Source organism: Podarcis erhardii (assembly GCF_964252035.2).
Source record: "Podarcis erhardii genome assembly, chromosome: 7".
Classification (NCBI taxonomy): Eukaryota; Metazoa; Chordata; class Lepidosauria; order Squamata; family Lacertidae; genus Podarcis; species Podarcis erhardii.
In genome coordinates, this window is record NC_138511.1 from 87247008 (window position 1) to 87272456 (window position 25449).

At 47.2% G+C, this 25449-nt stretch overlaps 1 protein-coding gene across 5 annotated transcripts in view; it reads right to left on the bottom strand.

Moving 5' to 3' along the window:
• LOC309345633 (uncharacterized protein) overlaps positions 1–25449 on the bottom strand; it is a 37460-nt gene that overhangs the window by 7315 nt on the left and 4696 nt on the right. For 2 of the 5 annotated variants that reach the window (XM_081868859.1, XM_081868858.1), the window contains exons 2-11: positions 22886–23313; positions 22562–22653; positions 21032–21128; positions 18697–18950; positions 16557–16717; positions 10154–10303; positions 7468–7545; positions 4551–4647; positions 3089–3177; positions 1265–1403 (exon numbers count right to left, since the gene is read on the bottom strand). In XM_081868859.1, coding sequence (XP_081724985.1) covers positions 1265–1403; positions 3089–3177; positions 4551–4647; positions 7468–7545; positions 10154–10303; positions 16557–16717; positions 18697–18950; positions 21032–21128; positions 22562–22653; positions 22886–23017 — 1289 coding nt within the window. In that variant the 5' untranslated portion in view covers positions 23018–23313. Of the gene's footprint in view, positions 1–1264; positions 1404–3088; positions 3178–4550; positions 4648–7467; positions 7546–10153; positions 10304–16556; positions 16718–18696; positions 18951–21031; positions 21129–22389; positions 22511–22561; positions 22654–22885; positions 23314–25449 lie in introns of those variants that run through there. The other 3 variants (XM_081868861.1, XM_081868860.1, XM_081868862.1) reach the window with 3 other exon arrangements.

Genomic DNA, 25449 nt, shown 5'->3' on the forward strand with positions numbered 1-25449 from the left:
AAAGCCATATCTGTAAATAATCTTTAAACTTTTTCCAATCTTCTTCCGCCGACTCTTCTCCCTGGTCTCGGATTCTGCCAGTCATTTCCACCAGTTCCACATAGTCCATCAACTTCATCTGCCATGAGGAGCTGCTTCCTTTGAAGCCCGGGAAATTTAAGGGACAGCAGCGGGACACGGTGCTGGGATAAGGGAGTTTCCCGCCAAATAAGGGACGGTTGACAGCTATGATTCTTTGGGGAAAGCCATGCACTTTCAGTGTGGTCCCAACCGCCTCTCAAAGTTGGCACATGGACCCCACAGATGAAGGACCCCACAGATGACCAGGCAGGATTAAACTCCTCCTGCATCAGTTGATACGCTGGGAGTTCAAATCCTGCTTTCTGCAGGAGTTGGATGCGTCAGCCTGTTCCCTGCAGGGAACTTGCTTGGGCTCACAAACCAAGCAGGATCCATCTGCATCCCTGCTTGAAAACACACACAGGACATCAGACATGGATGGGGCAAGTAGGTGTAGTCTAGGGCAGCAAACTTTTTCAGCAGGGGGTCAGTCCACTATCCCTCAGACCATGTGGAGGGCCGGACTATATTATTTGGGGGGGGGGAATGAACGAATTCCTGCGCCCCACAATAACCCAGAGATGCATTTTAAATAAAAGGACACATTCTACTCATGTAAAAACACGCTGATTCCCGGACTGACCACGGGCCGGATTGAGAAGGCGATTGGGCCAGATCCGGCACCTGGACCTTAGTTTGCCTATCCATGGTCTAGGGCAGTGTTTCCCAACCTTGGGCCTCCAGCTGTTTTTGAACTACAATTCCCATCATCCCTGACCACTGGTCTTGCTAGCTAGGGATGATGGGAGTTGTAGGCCAAAAACATCTGGAGGCCCAAGGTTGGGAAACACTGGTCTAGGGGAAATGGCCCCCTGGGCAAAATGAGGAGGTCTGGTGGGGCACATTTAGCCCGTGTGAAATGTGACCCACCTCCTATCTGAAGCTGATATTTATTGGTCCACTTCTGTACCTTGCCCTCCCAAAGAGAACCCATGAAAACTAGCAAAACATTACAAAAATACAACAGACTACAAGAATAGCAAAACATGGGGTGGGAAAATTCTCACCTCCCCCTCTTCTCAGGGCTTGCGGGGAGGGAAACTTCCTCATCTTTGCATACAACAAAGTCTTCCTATCATCCACATCGCCCCCACCATAGCTCCCCCCTCCCGCCCTCCACGGAAGGACCCACTCGCAACCCCACCTTTGGGGGCGTTTTCTGCCGCTGCTCCTTCTCCTCTGAGTTTTCACAGCCAGGGTCCATGGGTCTCCGGGGAGGCGCCCTAGATCGGAGAACGGACTGGAAGGTCCTTTGGGAGAAACAGGAGCAGGGCTTGTAGGATCTGCGTAGGGAGAACACAAGTGTATTTTGTTCCATTTATGGGTTGCTTCCCATGAACACTGTTCTGGGCAACTCAACAGGCAGATTAAGCGTGTTAGGTCCCCAAATTGAGGGCAACGGTCTTCGTGACCATTTGGGCGCCATTTTGAATCAAGATGGTGAACCAAAATATCACTTCGGAGTGATTTTGTGTGGGGTTTTTTGGGGACAAGGTGAGTCCAAACTTATGCATAAGGTCCATATATGTGAAAGTGTCTATTCCACCTGTCTGTTCATAAAGTCCAACAATCCACACGAAAGGTTGTTGCAGTTCCACAGAATCCTTTCACAGAGTCTAAGACAAGGATTTCCAGAATATTAGCCTTGTTTCGCCGTCTTGGGCTTCATCAGTAGTATAAACTCATATATGATATCACAGGACAGTGGATCTTATAGCATAGTAGTAGCTATGGACCTTATGCATAAACGGATCAGAGAATGAACTGATATACCGGGTCTTCTGCTTTTTTTGCTGAACTTTATGAGCTACTTCTGTTGAAATCTACAACTCAATACAATGAATAGGATATATCAATTTTTCAAACGTACAGCCGGTTACGTCTTTTGTGTTTACTGAATTCCTTTGGGCCACAGCAGTGTCATCTAGGCACCCCAAGACCTCAATACACACTGCCCAGTTTTGCGCCCCAGGGAAGTCACTTCAGTGTAATGCTAACACAGCAGTTTGAGTTCACCCCTGGAGGTGCACTCCATTGCCTCTCAAGACAGATGGATGACAACTTGACAAAGGAAGACAGGCGAGACAACAGAGCTTCAGCTTCTTAAAGGCAAGCCTATTGCCTTCCTTCTTAAAACAAACACCAATGTAACAATTTAATGAAAGAGCTGATTCAGGAATCTGTAGCTGATCCATCGTCGCCAGCCTTTTAAACAATTAATCCACAGATTAGGTCTGCATGCAGCCAGCTGCGGCATAGCAGTGAATTTTGAAGCTCGGATGCTGCAACACCAGGAATCAAAAAATGCAGGCAGCTGTGACAGCATCTTAAAAAGCAGAGACATCACCTTACCAACAAAGGTCTGTATAGTTCAAGCTATGGTTTTCCCAGTCGTGATGTATGGAAGTGAGAGCTGGACCACAAAGAAGGCTGATTGCCGAAGAATGGATGCTTTTGAATTCTGGTGCTGGAGGAGACTCTTGAGAGTCCCATGGACTGCAAGAAGATCAAACCTATCCATTCTGAAGGAAATCAGCCCTGAGTGCTCCCTGGAAGGACAGATCCTGAAGCTGAGGCTCCAAGACTTTGGCCACCTCACGAGAAGAGAAGACTCCCTGGAAAAGACCCTGATGTTGGGAAAGATGGAGGGCACAAGGAGAAGGGGACGACAGAGGACGAGATGGTGGGACACTGTTCTCGAAGCTGCCAGCATGAGTTTGACCAAACTGCGGGAGGCAGTGGAAGACAGTAGTGCCTGGCGTGCTCTGGTCCAAGGGGTCACGAAGAGTCAGACACGACTAAACAACAACGTGCTAGCTGTAGTAAAAACACACAGCACCGACTACCAGTTTACATTTGCATAGAGCCATAGAATTTCAGGTAACTGAGCCCTGCTGTGAAATACATGCAACAAGCACCTCTTTGAGCAAGGTGTGTTTTGTGGGGGGGGGGGTCACGATATCATTACCTTGCGAGGGACCCACATCCGCTGGTCGATCAAACAGGGGCGCAGAATCCCCAAAGGGATCAGCGTTTGCTGGATCCAAGGATGACCTCCTGGCAGTGGGGAACGGGAGGAAAAGGATGGGATGAGCGATTTACCAGGTTTTCAGATTTAATTTATTTATAAACCGCTTTTCAAGAGGCAGGGGAAACTATTCGCCTGGCAAGCAAGCAGGGGGTAGAAATGAGGAGGGAGAGGAGCAGCGGTGGGGGAAACCTGCTGGCCTTTCCATTTGACCAGTCCCCCCCCCCCGCCGTACACAATACACCCGGGGCAGCTGCTCACCAGAACCTGCACAGAAACGGGCTCTGAGCTATGGAAAAGCCACTTCCGAGCTAGGGAGGAGGTGGGGTTGCGGGCTCCAGCCCCCGCGATACCAGGGAATCCTCGGACGCATCATTCCCCGGGCCAGCCAATCAGGGGTGGGGTTGGGTGGCCTCGCCTTACTTAGGTCTGGCGCGGCCGAGGGTCTCCCTCTTTCCCGTGCCGCAGCTGACCAGGTTTTCCCTCCCCTTCCACCTGTTAGGCTAGGCTCTCTGGCGTTGCTATGGACTTCGGTTGGTCGCCGGCAAGGGGCCTGGTAGGAATTTTCCCAACTGGCAGATTGGCACCAGCCACTTGGTTTTCGCCTACCTCGTAGCAAACCGTCACAACTCCCCGGTATTGGCGGTTAGGCATTGGTAGGGGTACTGTTATTGTTATGCAGATGAAGGGGGGGAAAGAAGCTCCATCAACTTCCCCCAAATCAAAGGGTAGTCCGGTAAAGGATTCCGGGGTCTGTGGCCTTGTCCTAAGCCTATGGAGGTGTGGGCCCATGGCATGCCCCCGAGCGGTGACCCCGGGGGAGCTCCTAGTTGACGTGCATCAGCAGGACTCCCCCTACTGGTGGTTAACCCTTACTGGTCTTCAAGCAAGCAGGCTGAAGCCGGTTAGTTGATAGGACCAATGCCTAAGCCAATACCGCTCAATTCCTGTAATCAATAAAGTTGTGGCCTAATTTGACCCATTAACTTGAATTCTTGTGTCTCGTGTCTTTATTTCTGAAGGGGGAGGCGGGAACTCGCCACGCAAAGGGGTTGCCTGATGTAACAAGAGCAGTGAGGATACACCAAGGGAGGGGGTCATCCCCAATAAGTTCCTGCAACCTTTTGAGCTGGCCCTGGGTCCCAATCCAAATGGGCGGTGCTCCAAGGGAGGCTGGAGGGCACCCCCTACCTAGGCTAGACAAGCCCAGCTGGTTCCAGAGGTTATGGGAATCCCAATATGGGGAAAGACTTCCGCTGTGGGTGCAGATGTTTCAATCCTGGCATCTCCAGGTGATCTCCAGGTGCCTGAAACACTTGGAAAGCAGCTACCAGTCAGTGTTGACACCACTGAACTAGATGGACCAGTGGTCCTGCTTTGCGTATGGCAGTTTCCTACGTACCTCTTCTTGGCTGAAAGTTCAGCAGCCCCGGCCACATCATCAGAGGCCTTCCTCTTGGAGTTGAAAGATGCTTTCAGAGTTCTGTCACCAGGGGAGCCTGTGGGTTAAAGAAGAAGAGTTTGGATTTGATATCCAGCTTTATCACTACCCGAAGGAGTCTCAAAGCGGCCAACATTCTCCTTTCCCTTCCTCCCCCACAACAAACACTCTGTGAGGTGAGTGGGGCTGAGAGACTTCAGAGAAGTGTGACTTGCCCAAGGTCACCCAGCAGCTGCATGTGGAGGAGCGGAGAAACGAACCCGGTTCACCAGATTACGAGACCACCGCTCTTAACCACTACACCACGCTGGCTCTTAAAGGAGAATCTTTTCAAGAGGACAAGCATTTGGACAATTCGGTTTATTTTTGTTGTTCAAAATGGGGACACGGAAGACACACCCAGGTGTGTTTGTGTGTGTGTGTGTGTGTGTGTGTGTGTGTGTGTGCAACTAGCCTTCTTTACAAGCCACAAAAAGTAATCTCAAGGCTACCAAATGCTCTGCAAGTCAAGTGAGAATCAATCAGCAGCTGATTCAAAATCGGTATCAACGAAGTTATTTATCCAGCACCGCAGTAGCCTCCCCAAATCTCCCATGAGACCCACTCAGCTCTAACAAGAATCTAAATCAGCCTTTTTTAAACTTGGGTCGCCCAGATGTTGTTAGACTACAAATCCCATCATCTCGGGCCACCGGTCCTGTTAGCTAAGGATGATGGGAGTTGTGACTGAATGAATTTTATTATTTCGGTCACAGACCAGCTCCAGCCCACATATCAAGGAAGTCATAAAACACGATAGGGATACATTTGAATTTGCAGTTAGGGACGATACAGATATAGCAACAGTTAAAAAAATTATAAATTAAAACTTAGTCACTAACATATAACCTAAAATTATCATTTAAGGCTTTAATCATTATGATAGCACAGCTTGTTCCCTAGGTTTTATGGCAATCGCACAGAATTTGGCTACACTTAACGTGATCTCAGGATCCTTGTCCTCTACCAGGGATTTTAGACATTGAAGTTCAGATTCATTTGGAGATTTTTGCATAGCAGGGGTAGTAAATACCGAGCGTATATCCCCATAGAAATGGCGGTGTAACAAGGCATGAGAGACAGTTTCTACCTCCATCAAGCTGCAGGGGCAGACTCGTTCCATGTATGGTTTACCCTCGAATCTGCCCTGCAGGAAGGCAGAGATGGGAGTTGTAGTCCAACAGCATCTGGGGACCCAAGCTTGAGAAAGGCTGATCTAAATCTTCCCAGGGGGTGAGAAAGCAAATGCAGCTGTTGGTTAAAAAGAAATGCTCCACTCCAGAAGCAGGCATAGCTGTCAAGTGTCCCTTATTTGAAGGGACAGTCCCTTATTCCAGCGCCATGTCCCGCTGCTGTCCCTTATTGATGGATGTCCCTTAAATGTCCCTTAAATGATGCCCCTTAAATTTCAAAGGAAGCAGCTCCTCTCCCTCCCTCCCTCCCTCCCTGTCGACCTGGGAGGAGGGAGGCTCCAACTGTGTTGCTTGGCTGTGTTGCTCACCCAATAAGAAGTCTAAGAACGACTGGGGGGTGGAGCTTGCATGCCTTGTGTGTGGCTAGTTAATGCAAGCTGAGGGGGTTTTTGAATGCTGGACGCCATTTTGTTGCACGTGCTGCTGCAAACTTTGCAATGCAAAGCCAGGCCGGGGAGCCATCTTAAGTTGAGGCTGCATAGGCCTTGTGGTGCATGTGATTCAGATTCTATTCAGTTGAACCTCTGGTTACAAAGTTGGTTGGACAGTGTTCTCGAAGCTACCAGCATGAGTTTGACCAGACTGCAGGAAGACTGGAGTGCCTGGAACAGGTGAGGCTGCAGGTCCCTTATTTTGGCTGCCGGTCCCTTATTTTCAAATCTGTAAGTTGACAGCTATGAGAAGCAGGTGCCTTCTTCACAGTGACCCAACTTCAAGAATAATTCTGTTACCAACTGGGTGCCCACAACCAGAAGCAGACTCGAAAGTTCTCTCCCTCAGCTCTGGAAAAATTATTCCTTCAATTTGGCTCATGCCGAAACTCCCTTCTCCCCAATCCTAACCCCTACTACAGATAGGGAATAAATTTGAAATTTAAAGGCGAATTGACTTAATTTGCACTTTCTGGAGGACTGTTTTCCCTCAGGCGGATCTGTGAACTGGCCTATTGCAGGCCGGATCGTTCTCCTGCCACCGAATTGACCAATGGCGACAGGAATTTAGGGAGCTTTCCCCTGGGCATGGTGCCCAGTAGCTGCACTTGGCATCATGCCCAGGGCAAGCATAAATGCCTGGCCTGCAAGGCCTTTCAACTTCTTGCTCACCGCACCGGTTCCAAAACACTTCGAAATTTGCACTTCTCTGAATTTTGCACTACAGTTTCCCGTGGAGTAATGCGTACAAAAACCAGTACTAAAGCGTCTGTATAAAAATGTCCAGGTGAGCAAACATAAAACACATGTGAATGCGTTATTTCAGGGGAAATGTGTCTATTGGATGATATCGAATCCTGATGAATTTTCACGAGGACTTCAGAAAATTGCAAACTGGTTGGGAAGGCTATTGATGGCTAGTAGCCAAAATGGCTTCTTTTCTGCCTCCACAACTGAGAGGAATAAATGCTTCTGAAGTTGCTGGAAGCCACAGGCGGGGAAAGAGCTCTTGTGCTTGGGTTGAGTTTGCTGGCTTTCCACAAACATCTGGTTGGCCACTGGACTAAACAGCATGCTGGACTCAATGGGTCTTTGGCCTGATCTGCAGCAGCCTCTTCTTGCGTTCTTAAGTTGGAAATGTGGAGAACTGAGCTCAAGATTAGAAGAAGAAGAAAAAAACCCAAGAAACTGAAATTAAAGAGGCTGTCCACTCACCCTCACGGATTTCCTGGGAAGGGGCAGCGCAAAGGGCTCGGCCGGTCTTGAACTTGCTCAGGGCTTCGGTGACAATGTCTGACGGGAAGAAAGAGAGGCAGAGAAGAGTTAAGAGTTTATTTATATATACATTGGTACCTCAGGTTACATACGCTTCAGGTTACAGACTCCGCTAACCCAGAAATAGTGCTTCAGGTTAAGAACTTAAGAAATCTTGCTCCGGCGGCACGGCAGCAGCAGGAGGCCCTATTAGCTACAACAAAATCTAAACCATGCTGAAAGGAGAGCCATAGATAATCTCAGAAACAACCCAGACATTATAATTAAAGAAGCGGACAAAGGTGGAGCTGTCGTCATCATGAACAAAACTGACTACATTCAGGAGGCTCACAGACAACTTTCCAACACTGCCTTTTACATAAAATTGGACTCAGACCCCACACAAGAATACAAAAAAGAACTGAACAAGATTGTTAAGGAGCTACCCCAACACATCCAAGAACAGATCCTCACAAAGACACCAACAGAACCTCGACCAGGAACTTTCTATCTTCTACCTAAAATACACAAACCAGGACGCCCCATCATTTCAGGTACTGGCACTATTACATTGGGTGTCTCCGGTTATATGGACTCTGTTCTGAAACCATATGCCATCAGTGCTCCCAGCTATGTACGTGACACCACAGATTTTCTGAGGAAAATACAATCTTTAAATAATCTTCCCAACAATACTATACTAGCTACTATGGATGTGGAATCTCTGTATACCAACATCCCACACAATGATGGTTTACAAGCTATAAGGAACACCATTTCAGATAAAACCACAGCGGACTTTGCTACCAAACTCTGCCAATTTGTCCTTACCCACAACAACTTCAAATTCGGTGATGACCTGTTCCTTCAGATCAGCGGCACAGCAATGGGCACCCGCATGGCCCCACAGTATGCCAACATCTTCATGGCGGATTTAGAACAACGTTTCCTAAACTCCTACCCACTCAAACCTCTCTTGTACCTGCGATACATTGATGATATTTTTATCATCTGGACACATGGTCAACAGACCCTGGACACCTTCCACCAGAAATTCAATGATTTTCACCCCACCATCAACCTAACAATGAATCAATCTATGCAAGAAATACATTTTTTGGACACTACTATAAAAATACAGGATGGGCACATAGACACCACCTTATACCGTAAACCAACTGACCGACAAACATATCTACATGCCTCTAGCTACCATCCCAAACATACCAAACAGTCCATTGTATATAGCCAGGCACTACGTTACAGCCGCATCTGTTCCAATTCTACAGACAGAGACTCTCACCTAAGAGATCTACAGCAAACCGTTTTAGAACTAAAATACCCAGCAGATGAAGTTAGACAACAAATCAACAGAGCCAGACTGATACCCGGAGAGAACTTGCTGCAAGACAGACCCAAAAAAGAAAATAACAGAACACCTCTAGTCATCACATACAGCTCCCAAGTTAAAACAGTACAACGCATCATCAGAGATCTACAACCTCTCCTGGACAATGACAGTTCTCTTTCTCAAGCTCTGGGAGGAAGACCTTTCATTGCCTACAGACAGCCACCCAGTCTTAAACAACTCCTAACCCACAATAATACTATAACCAGACTTAACACGGACACTGGCACCAGAGCCTGCAATAAACCCAGATGCCAACTTTGCTGCCACATACACCCGGACAACACCATTACTGGCCCCAACAACATCACACATACCATCTCGGGACTATTTAATTGCTCATTGTCTAACATTGTGTATGCCATCAAATGCCAACAGTGTCCTTCAGCTCTCTATATTGGACAAACAGGCCAAACCTTACGCCAAAGAATAAACGGACATAAATCGGACATCAGGAATCACAAGACAGAGAAACCAGTAGGAGAACACTTCAATCTCCCAGGACATTCTATACAAGATCTCAAAGTAGCTGTTCTATTACAAAGGAATTTCAGAAATAGACTGGAAAGAGAAGCTGCTGAATTGCAACTTATCACCAAACTTAAAACCATGGAGAAACCTGGTCTGAACAAAGACATTGGATTCTTATCTCGTTATACATGACAAAGCCATTTTTCACCTTCTCACCCCTTGCTTTTTTCTGTAAGACCTATTGCAGTCGTTAAGAGTCGTCAACAGGCTCATCACAGCTATCTGCCAATCACCCATTCCCACCACCCTTCTGAGTAATACCCCTCCCCACCTTCTCACTATATAGAAGGGTCTGGTGACTTCTGTTTCAGTGTATCTGAAGAAGTGTGCATGCACACGAAAGCTAATACCTAGAACTAACTTAGTTGGTCTTTAAGGAGCTACTGGAAGGATTTTTTTAATTTTGTTTTGACTATGGCAGACCAACACGGCTACCTATCTGTGACTCAAAACAAGTGACAGAACAATAAAAACATCTTATAAACAATTCCAATACAGGTGAAGTTCTGATAAAAGGTCCGGCTGTGGAGGGAGCCTACTGGCTAGTGCCCATGACATCACCCAACAGAATTCTGAACTAAAAGAAGAAACCATGGAGAATGCTTAATGCTTCGAAAGCAGGTAAGTCTGCATTTCACCAACCAGAGAGAAATTTGGAAGCGCTAAACGATTGTCCAAGAAGATCTGGGTTTGGTCTTGCATACTCACTGCCCATGCTCCGTTGCGGCCTCCTCCTCCTCCTCCTCCCTTCAACGTGCTTTTCTCCAGCGTCTTCTGGGCCTGGTGGGGACAGTCTCTTGGTTTCTGCATCTGAGCAGGCGGCTTGGACTTTTTCCAGGAGAAGCTCGGGAATTGTGCCTGGACACAAGGGGAGGTGGAGAGGGAAAATCAAGAGTGAATTACAATAATCAAATCCAGAAGTTACCAGAGCATGGAGTACCAGAGCATGTAGCATGTGGGCCAAGCCATCTTTATCTGTGAGATAATAATAATAATAATAATAATAATAATAATAATAATAATAATAATTTATTTATATCCCGCCCTCCCCAGCCAAAGCCGGGCTCAGAGCGGCTAACAACAGTAAAATAATAAAGCACTCTAAAATCAATTCATTCTACAATCAGTTCAAATCAAATTGGAACATAAGCAGTCAAATACAACATTTCCTGTTTCCCCAGAGTGAACAGCACGGGAATGTAGGTCCAGCCAGGAGGACTTCCTGCCACACCTGGTCTGGAGCATCCTGCCCTCTGCGTGTGACCAGGTAGATGAGCGTGACCCTGACAGACCCCATAAAGCATGGGTAGGCAACCTAAGGCCCGGGGTCCAGATCCGGCCCAATTGCCTTCTCAATCCGGCCCGCGGACGGTCTGGGAATCTGCGTGTTTTTACATGAGTAGAATGTGTCCTTTTATTTAAAATGCATCTCTGGGTTATTTGTGAGGCATAGGAATTCAATCATCCCCCCCCCTTCAAAATATAGTCCGGCCCTATGCAACAACAGCAGCAAGAATACTCATCGCGAAGTATTGGAAGACACAAGATTTACCCACCCGGGAAGAATGGCAAATGAAAATGATGGACTATATGGAACTGACGGAAATGACTGGCAGAATCCAAGACCAAGGTGAAGAGTTGGTGGAAGAAGATTGAAAAAAATTTAAAGTTTATTTACAGAAACAGTGCAAACTTAAGGAATGTTAGAAGGTTGTTGGAATGAAGTAATGTGGTTTTAGCAGAAATGATATAAAGGATTAGGTTAAAATTGATTTTTTAATTGGTGAAAGACGAGAATTACAGTATATTAAGATAAATTATTAGGATAAAAACAAAGCTGGAAAGGATTTGCTGAAACATTTAACTGAACTAGAATACAAAAAAGGGAGGTGTGAGGTCAAGGAAATAAGCAAAGGAAAGAAAGCTATGTAAAGGTTTGATTTGTTTTTTTTTCTTTTTCTTTCTTTAATTGTATGTATTTCTTATGTCTTTTTTTCTTTATTTTTATTTTGTTTTGTTTTGTTTTTTCTCTTTGTAATCTTTAAAATTTGAATAAAAACATTTAAATATAGATAGATAGATAGATAGATAGATAGATAGATAGATAGATAGATAGATAGATAGATAGTCCGGTCCCCCACAAGATCTGGGGGACAGTGGACTGGCCCCCTGCTGAAAAAGTTTGCTGGCCATAAAGGGACTAGTCACGCAGTCATCCCACCCCCTTCTCTCACTTCTTTGTTTTATACCATCTTGATGTTTTTGCTGTCTGCCGGCTCTCAGCCAGCAGCACATGGGCTCCGTCCCCATAAGGGATAAACCCACACTCTCTTCTGTAACTACAAGCTAAAGCCTGCCTTCAGGATCACACTGTGGACTGAATGTGAGTAAACTTCTTATTACTTTTAAGAGAAGACTATTGTGTCTTTATTCTTGTTAAGAGGGGACAAAGGGGATTTTCCGGGAACTAATCCAATCTGGACAAGCCAGACTGGATTGCTTATGTGAAGGCCTGGGATTCGGACGTGGATGCTGAACCTGAGGGATCCCAACCTGCAGAGGATTCCCCACCTCCAGAACCAGCTGGGGCCTAAGCCTGAAGGGTCCTCACCTGTGCTGGATCCTCAGGTGCAGGCTCCAGCTGAATCTGCTCTGGCTCCGGAGGTGATGGAGGACCCATTGCCTGCAGGTGCTCCACTCTCAGCCCCGTCAGAGGAAGCCGAGGTTGCCTCTGGGTCTGGTAACCCTCCAGCCTCTCCTGAGCTGCAGAGGCTCAGGGCAGAGAGGCGGAGGGAACTAAGTTCCCGCAGGAGGAGTGCTTGCCTCCAGGCCAGGAGAGGTGAGTCACCAGAGGATTGGGGATGCCCTATGCCTCGGGGCAGATAAAAGCCGGCCAGCCCCAGTCCCAGGTTGCAGGAGCAACATTGTTGGTAGCCTGTTCTTGCCTGAACCCTGTCCTGCCAGAGTTCCTGACCTCATCCGACTCCCTGCCTTGGACCCCGCTTCACCTTTGACGGACAGCCTCCATACCGGACCCTCGACCTCGGACTGGACTCGGACCTTGCCGCATGGTTGACCCTTGGGACCAGCACAGCTTAACTCAAGAGATTCAAATGAATCTACCGACTAGCTTCCTGCACTCTGCTACCAGCTCACTAGTGTGAGTGAGGAAGGATATTATCTAATCCATATATCCTCTCCTACTAGCCACAACTTTCCCACACTATACAAGAGGGGTCACAACTGGCGGACCAACTGGAGCTGGAAACAGGCATGCCGCCTGTTCTCCATGTGAGGACGTAGCAGCAGTTCCAGAGGGAACCTGCTTCTTTTCTCCCCTGGGTTTCCATTTGCTTGCCCTGCCCAGTGGCCAAGGCTATCAGTTCCCCGCCACTGCAATTCACTTCCCTGCTCGCACGTTTCACACTAGTGGAGTTGTCAGCTTGGCTCTGCTGTCCCACCTCCATCCAGCAGAGGGCAGCATGCATACTTTAGTTCAGTAGCAGCCAAACTTGGCCCTCCAGCTGTTTTTGGGACTACAGTTCCCATCATCCCTGACCACTGGTCCTGTTAGCTAGGGATGATGGGAGTTGTAGTCCCAAAAGATTTCTAGTCCCAAGTTTGGCCATCGCTGTTTTAGTTAGTACACAAGCTCAGCACTGCTTGTTTTTCAACAAGCCTGTCATTTTAGATGCTAAAACAAAAAAATTCCTTCCAGTAGCACCTTAAAGACCAACTAAGTCAGTTCTTGGTATGAGCTTTCGTGTGCATGCACACTTCTTCAGATACACTGAAACAGAAGTTTCCAGACCTTTCTATATAGTGAGAAGGTGGGGAGGGGTATTACTCAGAAGGGTGGTAGGAATGGGTGATTGGCAGATAGCTGTGATGAGCCTGTTGACGACTCTTAACGACTGCAATAGGTCTTACAGGAGGAAGCAAGGGGTGAAAAGGTGAAAAATGGCTTTGTCATGTATAATGAGATAAGAATCCAAGGTCTTTGTTCAGGCCAGGTTTTTCCATTGTTTTAAGTTTGGTGATAACCAATCACCCATTCCTACCACCCTTCTGAGTAATACCCCTCCCCACCTTCTCACTATATAGAAAGGTCTGGAAACTTCTGTTTCAGTGTATCTGAAGAAGTGTGCATGCACACGAAAGCTCATACCAAGAACTGACTTAGTTGGTCTTTAAGGTGCTACTGGAAGGAATTTTTTTGTTTTGACTATGGCAGACCAACACGGCTACCTATCTGTATTTTAGATGCTGTACAGTAGGGGTCACGCAAAACATTCACTTTGAGCTACATACACACACGGACACACAATTAGGAAGGGGGTAGTCATTTTGTTGGCAAACTGAAATTGATCGTCTAGGGCTGCCAAACATCTGGGATTTCCTGGACATAGCCGGGATTCGACTGTTGGAAACAGTATACGGGCGGATATTGCTTTAAAGCCAGGAAAATCTGGATGTATGAAGCCATGCCAGAAGTGTTGATTTTTTGGGTGAATTCCCTTTTAAAACAGCTCAAAAACGTCATTTTTTTTTTTTTTTTGAGATATTGCAAAATAATAATAATAATAATCTCAAGAACTTTGCCAAAAAAAGCTTTGTGTCTGGATTTTCAGTTTTTGAAATATGGCAACCCTGGGATTCACACTTTGGCTTCCGAAGGTCCCAAGTTCAGTCTGTGGCATTTAGGGAAGTTTTCATGTTTGATGTTTTGTTGTGTTTTTAATATTCTGTTGGGAGCCGCCCAGAGTGGGTATAAATAATAAATAAATAATAATTTATTATAAATAATAAATTATTATTATTACAGTGGAACCTCAGGTTACGGCGGGGATCCTTTCCGGAGGCATCGCATCTGCGGCCACGCATGCGATTTAGCACCCAAGGCTCCACTGTATATTAGTATAGTAGTAGTAATAATAATAATAATAATTTATTATTTATTCCCCGCCCATCTGGCTGGGTTTCCCCAGCCACTCTGGGCGGCTTCTAACAGAATATTAAAATACAATAACCTATTAAACATTAAAAGCTTCCCTAAACAGGCCTGTTTACAGATGTCTTCTAAAAGTCTGGTAGTTGTTTTTCATATAAGACTGCTGCCAGTCAGTGTAGACCTGGGGTAGGCAACCTAAGGCCCAGGGGCCAGATCCGGCCCAATCGCCTTCTCAATCCGGCCTACAGACTATCTGGGAATCAGCGTGTTTTTACATGAGTAGAATGTTTCCTTTTATTTAAAATGCATCTCTGGGTTATTTGTGGGGCATAGGAATTCGTTCATTCCCCCCCTTCAAAATATAGTCCGGCCCCCCACAAGGTCTGAGGGACGGTGGACTGGCCCCCTGCTTAAAAAGGTTGCTGACCCCTGGTGTAGACAATACTAGGGATGGGGAGAAAATTGGTTTGGTTCCCATCAGTGTCTCCTCTCCCAGAAGTCAAAAAGAGCATTAAGGATAGGGTTAGTTTAATGCTCCATTTAGAGGGAAGTGAGGGGGGAGGCAAGGGGGGCTCATAAACCTCCTCCATCTAGGAGGAGAAAAACTCCCAAACCTCTGCTGCCTTGTGGGATATCTTCAGGAGAGGTAAAGGCTTAGGAGTAAACCCTACACAAATCTGGAGTGGAATCCTTAAGGTGGTTGGGTAGCGCCTTATACACCTCCTTCCGGCAACTTCTGCAGCCCAGCTGGTGCCAAACACCTTTTCTCTGCCTTCCTTTGGACCACAAGATGACAACCACATCTTTTCCAGATGACTCCGCGCCCCTGGATTTACCACCACCTTTTGCTTTGCATCCCTGAGAATCAGGGCTGGTCTGCACTTCCTCCCAGGTAAATTCGCCCAGAAAGAAGAGGAAGCTACACCTGGAAATGGACAGGAGGAAAAAGGAGGTGAGGCAAGGAAGGTTAAGGATGGGGGGAGGGAGGGAGGGAGGGAGGGAGGGGGAGAGAGAGAGAGAGAGAGAGAGAGAGAGAGAGAGAGAGAGAATCATAGAATCATAGAATCCTAGAGTTGGAAGAGGCCACAAGGGCCATCGAGTCCAACCCCCTGCCAAGCAGGAAACACCATCAGAGCACTCCTGACATATGGTTGTCAAGCCTCTGCTTAAAGACCTCCAAAGAAGGAGACTCCACCACACTCCTTGGCAGCAAATTCCACTGTCAAACAGCTCTTACTGTCAGGAAGTTCTTCCTAATGTTTAGGTGGAATCTTCTTTCTTGTAGTTTGGAACCATTGCTCCGTGTCCGCTTCTCTGGAGCAGCAGAAAACAACCTTTCTCCCTCCTCTATGTGACATCCTTTTATATATTTGAACATGGCTATCATATCACCCCTTAACCTCCTCTTCTCCAGGCTAAACATGCCCAGCTCCCTTAGCCGTTCCTCATAAGGAGAGAGAGAGAGAGAGAGAGAGGGAGAGAGATGGGCAGCTGCACAGGCGAGGAGTTAAGAGACAAGGAATAGCCCATAAACTGTCATACGGCAGACAACGTGTCACACGGCACAGTATTTAGAAAACCTTTCCATGTTACTATCAGTTAAGCTGGTTTTTAGCATTGCATCAACCTATTGCACAATCAGTAGAAACTGTTAGGAGCTCAGCCTACACTCGAGTAGGACCCTGGCAGAGACACATGCCCGACTGGCATGTTCTCTCCCTCCTGGTCGAATGTTCAGCAGCTTCAAAAGCTTTCTTCAGCCCAAACATCACAGTGACCAATGCCAACTGACACTGGCACACTTAGGGATCCGCAGAGTCTTTGCAGCTTGCGTAACAGAACTCAGCAACTCAGCATCTTGGCTAATCTACTTTATTTGCATATAAACACACACAGAACATGGCAACATGGCTCCCTCTCTCTCTAGCATCAGACAGCAAAGAGAAAAAGAACATAGGACAATAGTCCCACTTCACGGAATACAGTAACAGAAACATCCTGTCTTCGTCACTTCCCACTCTGTGGAATCAAAACATACACCGTCATGTGAAAGACAATCCCATGACTGCAATCGTGGAGCAGGAATTCTAACAGAAACATCATGCGGTTCCTTTAAAAACAGGGGGGAAAGGACTGTGCAGATGAGCCCGTCGGACTTACCAATCTCCGCCGCGTGGCTGATCAAAGCATGGACCACAGCTGCCTGCCTCTGCAGCTGCTCCTCAGCTCTGCTGTCCAGCTGGCTGCAAACCTCGTTGGGGAAGAGGGTGGGGGCGAAGATGACTGCCAGGTTGGCCAAGTCCATTTTGTTCTGGGCGCACCTGGGATTGCGAGGGAGGAGACAAAGAGATTAGCAAGGGAGAAGGGCAGTCTCCTCAACCAGGAATTTGGGGGTGGTACCTCTGTCCTGTACCTACTAGCCTTGAGGTCTAGTAACTTGCGCTAAAGCTGGGATTCTCCGTGCCGGGTTATATTTTGATCTTTCATTAGCATGTGCGTGGGTGTTATACGCAGCCTTGCTGGTATGTGGACAGAGGTAAAGGTAAAGGGACTACCTGACCATTAGGTCCAGTCGTGGCCGACTCTGGGGTTGCGGCGCTCATCTCGCTTTATTGGCCAAGGGAGCCAACTTCATGTGGTCATGTGGCCAGAATATAACAACAAAAAATTTTTAAAAATTGAACAAATAGGACATAGCTATGAGTAAATCAATATTCTGTTTCTATTTTGGCACATAGGCACCTCTGGCGAACCAGAGCAGCACACGGAAACGCCGTTTACCTTCCTGCCGGAGTGGTACATATTTATCTACTAGCACTTTGACATGTTTTCGAACTGCTAGGTGGGCAGGAGCAGGGACCAAGCAACGGGAGCTCACCCCGTCGCAGGGATTCGAACCACCGACCTTCAGATCAGCAAGCCCTAGGCTCTGTGGTTTAACCCACAGCACCACCCGCGTCCCAAGGTATAGTATGAGACTGATATTTTCTAAATTTTATGGTTTACCACACATTGTAATTGGAGTGCTATTTTGTATCATGCAGCTTTCCGAACTGATGAAGCGTGTAGCAAAACCTGTAATATATCTGGAGAACAGAAGAAGAAGAAGAGTTTGGATTTGATATCCCGCTTTATCACTACCCGAAGGAGTCTCAAAGCGGCTAACATTCTCCTTTCCCTTCCTCCCCCACAACAAACACTCCTTGAGGTGAGTGGGGCTGAGAGACTTCAGAGAAGTGTGACTAGCCCAAGGTCACCCAGCAGCTGCATATGGAGGAGTGGAGACGCGAACCCGGTTCCCCAGGATTACGAGACTACCGCTCTTAACCACTACACCACACTGGCTCTCCTTTTGCCCACTTGCGTTATTCTCACCAAGGTGGTGGTTTTGATTTGCCTTCCTGTGACTGATCCATGCACATGGCTTTGTGTTTCCAACTCAAGACCCATTGAAGAACATCTCATCCAGTCTAATCTTTGAAAAACAGCTTTAAAAACTTTTTCATATTCTCCAGTGTGCTACCCTTGCTGCTGTGGCGGCACGGGGTTGCCATTCTGTGACTGGACTTACACTGCTTATTGAACAGTTCATTTATCCAGTCTGTATAGTGGTGCCCCCCAAGACGAACGCCTCGCAAGACGGAAAACCCGGTAGACGAAAGGGTTTTCCGTTTTGGAGGTGCTTCGCAATACGAATTTCCCTATGGGCTTGCTTCGCAAGATGAAAATGTCTTGCAAGTTCCTGCGGGGGTTTTTCCCCTCCCCCCCTTTCCCCCCCGCTAAGCCGCTTATCAGCTGATCCGCTAAAAGCCGCTAAACCGCTAATAGCGCTAATCTGCTAAACTGTCAATGGGCTTGCTTCTCAAGACGAAAAAACTCCTATACGAAGAGTCTCACGGAACGGATTAATTTCGTCTTGCGAGGCACCACTGTATAACGTTTACTGCAGATGTAACTTGCCAAGATAGAGTTGTACATTTATCCACCCCATGTTTACAGTATCTCCAGGCTTTGTCTTGCACATGGCACCTTAGTATGTTTAAATGGTTATAAGTCTGTCTCTATTCTAGCTATTATTCTAGTAAACTTGGTTTTATCCTTATAAGCCAGTTTGTGGTGGGGTTGTTTTGTTGCAAAAGGTATGCATCAAAGTGCGCTGAAATCTCAGGAGCCAGAACAATGGGGGAGCAGGATAAGGGTACAGCTTGGAGTGGCTAGGTGGTCTGGTTGTCGGCTGAGAATGAGGACAAACCCTGGGCAGGAATTAAGGGCACAAACTGTTCCTTCCCCATTGACCCACCTGGAAGCCACGTCCTGCAGGAACCTGAAGAAATAGCGGAGGAGATCGGTGCTTCTTTGGGGCAGCAGGGAGGTGAGCAGGAGAATCAGCGGGCCCTGGTGGCTGTCCTCTTGCTGCTGGACCTGGCACAAAGGCCCCTGGATTCCAGCTGGGATCAGGGGCTCAGGCAGGTCCCTCAGGAACTGCTTCACCAAGGTGGCCACGTCACACGGGAGAGCCATCGCCAAGCAGCGCTCGCCAGCCTCCAGCCGGGCCTGGAAAGGATGCAAAATGTGAAGAAGGGGAGGAGGCGAACCTTCAGGGAAGCAGCTTCCTTGGTCTAAATATCAGCAAGAGGATCTGGAAGAACAAACACTCCGTAGCTGGTGGACAATGGTCTGGGGTCAAAAGGGGTCAAAGGTCCACTATTATTTCTGCAGCTGGGTCCCTCTCTCCAGCGTCCAACAACCACCTAGTCAGCAGGAAAGCGGAGCTTTTAGCTGCGTTTAAAGGTAAAGGGACCCCTGGCCATTACGTCCAGTTGCAGACGACTCTGGGGTTGCGGCGCTCATCTCGCTTTACTGGCCGAGGGAGCCAGCGTACAGCTTCTGGGTCATGTGGCCAGCATGACTAAGCCACTTCTGGCGAGCCAGAGCAGCACACGAAAACGCCGTTTACCTTCCCGCCGGAGTGGTACCTATTTATCTACTTGCACTTTGACGTGCTTTCAAACTGCTAGGTTGGCAGGAGCAGGGACCAAGCAACGGGAGCTCACCCCGTCGCAGGGATTCGAACCGCTGACCTTCTGATCGGCAAGCCCTAGGCTCTGTGGTTTAACCCACAGCACCACCCGCGTCCCTTAGCTGCGTTTAGGTACCCTGAAAATACAAGGTGCTTCAGTTTCAAGGGAACAGCGTGCATGTTCTGTTATGTATAATGTTGCGAACTGCCCTGAGATCTGCGGGTGAAGGGTGGTATTCAAATTTAATAAATAATAATAATTTCATGGAAAGCACATCTTAAGTCGCTCCCAAATACAATATCTGAGCACTCCAAATTATTTGCCCGTGCCAACCTCTGCTAAAAGTCCTTTTTCAAATTGCCTATTAGCCAAAAGTTTGCATTTTTTAAATGCCTCTCCTAATCCAGCTGCCGACCAGCTTTGCCGAGCAACCCAGAGTTTTAAAAGGAGGAAAGGCAACTAAAAAGGCCCTCCCTGTAGGTATCGGTGGGTTTGTGGATAGAGTAGCAGACCTACTGCAACTAATGGACCTGGCTTACTCATGTTCCCTTATTCCAATGGTTCTACTCTGAGCAGGACTAGCGTTGCACACAACACAGTAAAAGGAAATCGTTACTTCCTTTTACTGACATTGGCCCCAAACCTATTTGACCTTGCACCCCCCACCTCACCCCAAAATGGTTTGTTGTTAAGAACCGCATAATAGATCCTATCCACTCCATCTAAGATTAAACTCTCCCCTTTTCCTCCCACGTAGGAGAGCGAGCAAGTTCACAAGAGCAAAAAAATAAAACGAAAATGTTTTACTGGCAAGGCGATTTCTCAAGTTCCCCTCTCCTTGAGCAAATCTCTCCTGATAGGGATGTCAAAACATCTGCAGCCCACCGCCAGTGTCGTCAGGAGAGGCCTGGCAAGACTGGCATTCTGGAGGTGCCAGGAGCTGGGAATATGATGAATGGTAAATTTGGGGGAACACACAACCTCTAGCTAAGGGGTCAGCAAACTTTTTCAGCAGGGGGCCGGCCCACTGTCCCTCAGACCTTGGGGGGGGGGCGGACTATATTTTGAAAGGGGGAAAAAAGAACGAATTCCTATGCCCCCCCCCAAATACAGTCATACCTCATGTTATGTTTGCTTCATGTTACGTTCTTTCAGGTTCTGCCCTGCGGCCACAAAGGAAGTACCAGAAAGGTTTACTTCTGGGTTTCGCCGCTCGCGCATGCGCACATGCGCCAAATCGTGCTGCACATCTGCGCAGATACGGCACTTCAGGCTGCGCTCTTTTCATGTTGCGAACGGGCCTCTGGAACGGATCCCGTTCGCAACCAGAGGTACCGCTGTAACCCAGAGATGCATTTTAAATAAAAGGACACATTCTACTCGTGTAAAAACACCAGGCAGGCCCCACAAACAACCGATAGATGCATTTGAAATCAAAGGACACATTCTACTGGGGAAGCCCAGCCAGATGGGCGGGGTATAAATAAATTATTATTATTATTATTATTACTCATGTAAAAACATGAGTAGGCTGGATTTAGAAGGCGATTGGGCCGGGCCTTAGGTTGCCTACCCATGCTCTATGTCCTGCACATCTCCAGCTCTGTGTTTTACCTTCAAGGCTTTGATACGAGTCACGGATCCACATTTCCGGAAGAGCCCTTCCACATGAAGATGGGGTCGGAGCAGCTCGCAGGCGTCCACTAGGAACCTTGGGTTGAAATGCAAAGAGGCCGCAGTGAAGCTGCATGGAATCTTTGGAGATGGGTTATTATAAGGGGGCACAACTACTTATGGAACGAGAGGGAGTCAACAGATAAAAGTGGGGGCTGGAATTTTGTTACAGGTTTGGTGTGAGGTCAGTCTGGATTATATCCGTGGGTCCCTGTGATCCTGTACCTGTGAGGTTAGACCGCGCAAGAGGAAAGCTTGTGAATCAGCCATACCAAATCCTTAGCAAGCCAGGTAAAGGTAAAGGGACCCTTGATCGTTAGGTCCAGTCGTAGCCGACTCTGGGGTTGCAGCGCTCATCTCGCTCTATAGGCTGAGGGAGCCGGCATTTGTCCGCAGACAGCTTCTGGGTCATGTGGCCAGCATGACTAAGCCGCTTCTGGCGAACCAGAGCAGCGCACGGAAACGCTGTTTACCTTTCCACTGGAGCGGTACCTATTTATCTACTTGCACTTTGACGTGCTTTCGAACTGCTAGGTTGACAGGAGCAGGGACTGAGCAACGGGAGCTCACTCCATCGCGGGGATTCAAACCACCGACCTTTTGATCGCCAAGTCCTAGGCTCTGTGGTTTAACCTACAGCGCTACCCGCGTTCGCCAGCAAGCCAGTTAAGTACAGCCATTTACCTGTCCAAAGAGGCTTCTCTGTTGCCATGGAGACAAACGGGTGGGACTTTCCCCACCACATCATTTTGGGAGGGGGGCTGTGTGTGAGAGTTTTGTCTGGTGCTGGAAGCTGGAGACACAGAGGTTTGCTCTGTGTGGGATCCAAATCTATGGTTTGGGGATAATGCCATGGAACCTAACAGGGAAGAAAGATCTGTAGGCGGGTGCTAATTCTCTGAGCCCCTCTGTCCTATGCCCAGGTTGTACTGATGTGTAAATAAATCCATGCATCCTAAAGATACCAGCATCTCCAGCGACCTTCATTCCAAAGAAAACTGAACCCTGGGTAAGCACTGGTGCCCCTGGAGTCTCTTGCTGCCGACCTTCTGATCGGCAAGTCCTAGGCTCTGTGGTTTAACCCACAGCGCCACCCGCGTCCCTTTTGAGGTGCTTAGTTTTTCCCAAAGCCTATCTCAAGGTCACCCAGCAGCTGCATGTGGAGGAGCGGGGAAGCGAACCCAGTTCACCAGATTACGAGTCCACCGCTCTTAACCACTACACCACACTGGCTCCTGTGTTCGTAACAACAAGGTATTAAGTTCATAAACCAAGGTACCACTGTATGGGAAAATTACCCAGGGTTCTCTCCTCTGACATAAGGCAGGAGTGCCGCATTTTCTCCATGGCATTGTGGGAGAGGATGGTTTGGGCTCCTCTTGGGCTAAGACTCACACGATTCAAACAAGGTTGTCACTCATTGCAACAGGGAGCTGGTGATCTGGGGTGTGCGTGTCACACATTACTCACTGTGGCACCCCTTCTACATGCTCCGAAAGGGGCAGCAAGTGCAATGGAACGCCGAACAAACCACCGGACGGAGGAGGCAGAGTGCTGTTCTCCTGAAAGAAAGCAAACATGAATCAAGCTTTTCGGAAAAAGGTTTATTCATCTGAAGCATTTGAACGTCCCTCCTTCAGCCAAAGAGAAGTCTCCCCAATTGGCTTACTAATACAACAGCCTTCCTGACCCTCAAGCTTCCCATCAAAAAGACGCAGCACAAAAGGAAAATGGATTTGTAGGGAGGAGGAATGAAGCAAACTCAGTTGCACAGCTCTTAAGAAACCAGCTGACCTTGTCAAGTGTCACATACGGATGGCGTTGCAGGAGGAAAAGCCACATTGAAATCAGTCTTCCATGCCCCTTAGCCGCTGGCGAGACACCCAAAAACTTTGGATGTATTCTGAGAAGGATGTGGTGACGCATTTTTTAATTGGGATCCGCCATTATGGGAGAAGGACGTGCTGCAGAGATAAATAGTCTTGGGGGAGGTGAGCTCTTAATTTGTTATTATATCTGTACTTCAAGTCGGATTTGGCAAATCTTCCCTAGAAAGACTAATGTTTGATGCAACCTGTCTGAGAAAATTAATGATCAAACGCCCAGATTTTATTTCATTGGAACTGAGTGAAGATGGCGTCTGCCACCAGAGAAGGACTTTTGGATTGATTCGGCATAAACACCAGCATGTGAGGACATTCTGCAAATAACAGACTTGACAGCTGCACACACACAAAGAAGGAGAGTCATACAAATTTCACACATAAGCACATTATTGTTTATTTCAACTCGCCTGTGGAAACAGCTCAGAGGCCACGAAAGAAGGAAGGATAACAACAGGGAGATTTAAAGAAGGAACTATTGGAAACTCGAGGCAGTAGAAACGTAAGATGATTGGAACCCCGCTGAACTTGAAGCATGGGAAGCCCCAACAAAAATTTATAATTTGGCAGAATATTTGGACTATATGATATGTATTTGTATAATTTGGAATACTTAATGTGATTTGACTGGATTGCTAAAATGGAAAATTTAATAAAAATTAATTTTAAAAAAAGAAATCAGTCCTCCATGCCAAACACATGGTGGGTGGAGGGTGGGAAATGTGCCTCTGAGCTTGTGCAGATCATAATTTCCTCACCACTGAGTAAGTACAACTATTCCACTACAGATCTGAAGTCATCTGGAAAGGGCTCAGGACAGACCTTTCCATTTTAGAAATACACTGGAGGTTGGCCAAACAGATTGGGTTCTAAATCTTCCCTCAGGAAAGCAGAGTTCCTGGGCTCTGGAAAGCCAAAAACAGCACCAGCTCTCCGAATCAAGAGCTGCTTCTGCTTGCTAGCAAGCTGCAAAAAGTTAAGACAGGTTTTCTCTGCTGCCAGATGTATCCAAAACTGTAGGCGCTGTGTCTTCTTGGAATAACAGGTTTGGAACTGCCCAAGAAAGATGTTAAATTATTTTTGTATGCCACAACTGCTGCCCGTATTTTGTTAGCTAAAAAGTAGAAAACCCAAGAATTACCAACAACAGAAGAATGGCAGATGAAGATGATGGATTTTTCGGAGCTAGCCGACCTGACCGGAAGAGTCCATGACCAGAAGGAGGAGGAGTATCAGGAAGAGTGGAATAAATTTAATGATTATTTAGTTAAATTTGTTAAGTTAAACTAACTGAAAATAGCTTGCAGATACTTAATGGGCTTAGGATTTTATTTATGTTAAGTGATGAATTAATATGTTTAATTCCATAAGATGAAGATCTAAGGATGTTAATGTTTAAGTTAAATTTCATAAAAATTAGGATTTGGAAAACCGTTAAAAAGACATGCAATGAAATTCAACCAAGGTGAAGCGAGGAAGTCACTTAACAAAGTTAAGAACTGTAATTTTCAATAAGGCTATGGTTTATGTTTGTTTGTCTTGTGTGTGTGTGTGTGTGTGTGTTTGTTTATAATATTGTGAAAACTAATAAAAAAAAATTGGGGGGGGGGGGACGGACTGTAGGCACTGTGCACCACATACCCAGGCAAAATGCATGCATTTACAGCACATCCCTTCCACCACAGCCCAAGATCCTGGGAACTGCAGCTTACCCCCTCACAGAGCTACAGTTCCTAGCACCCTCAAACTACAACTCCCAGGATTATTTTTTGCAGAGGGGTGTGTGTGCTTTAAATGCATAGTGTGTGCAGTCGGCAGTCTCTGCCTCTGATCTGCAGTGGACGTGCTCTGAATTCCTGGAGATCGAACTGTCAGCGCATGTATCAAGGAAAAGCCGTTCGCTGTTGAGCTAAGCAAAAGTCTTAGAGAGAGAGGCGTTTCCTTATTTCACGTGCTATATTTAAGGGGTAGGAAATCAAGGGCGCTTCCCCCTTGGAGACAACACATAGCAGCCTGCCCACAAAAAGGAAAACACTTCCTTCCTTTCCCCACTTCTGCCTCGATCTCCAAATTGGTGGTGGGTTCAAGAAGGGCAGTTCCCTGCTCCCCTGTCCAGCCATGTTTTGGGGTTTCAGTTTAATCCGAGACTCGACCGTAAAGGGTGTGTGAATTTGTAGACACACATACACACACACACCCCAGGGTACAAAAAAAAACTTCCTGCTTGCAACTCCCCAAAAGGATAGTCTGGTTTTGTTCCAATAACCTGCTTGCAAAATCCATTTCGCTAGAATTTAATTTTTAAGGCCCAACCCTGCCGAAAGCAGGCATAGCCAAGTTGGCTGTACGTTGCTTCCAGGAACAGAGCTGGCATGACTCTGAGGGCGTGTGCACTTTCCTGGAAATTCACTTCTGTCTGTGTCCACACTGGGTGTGTCTGTGTGTGGACAGGGGGTGGGACATGTCTTTTTCTGT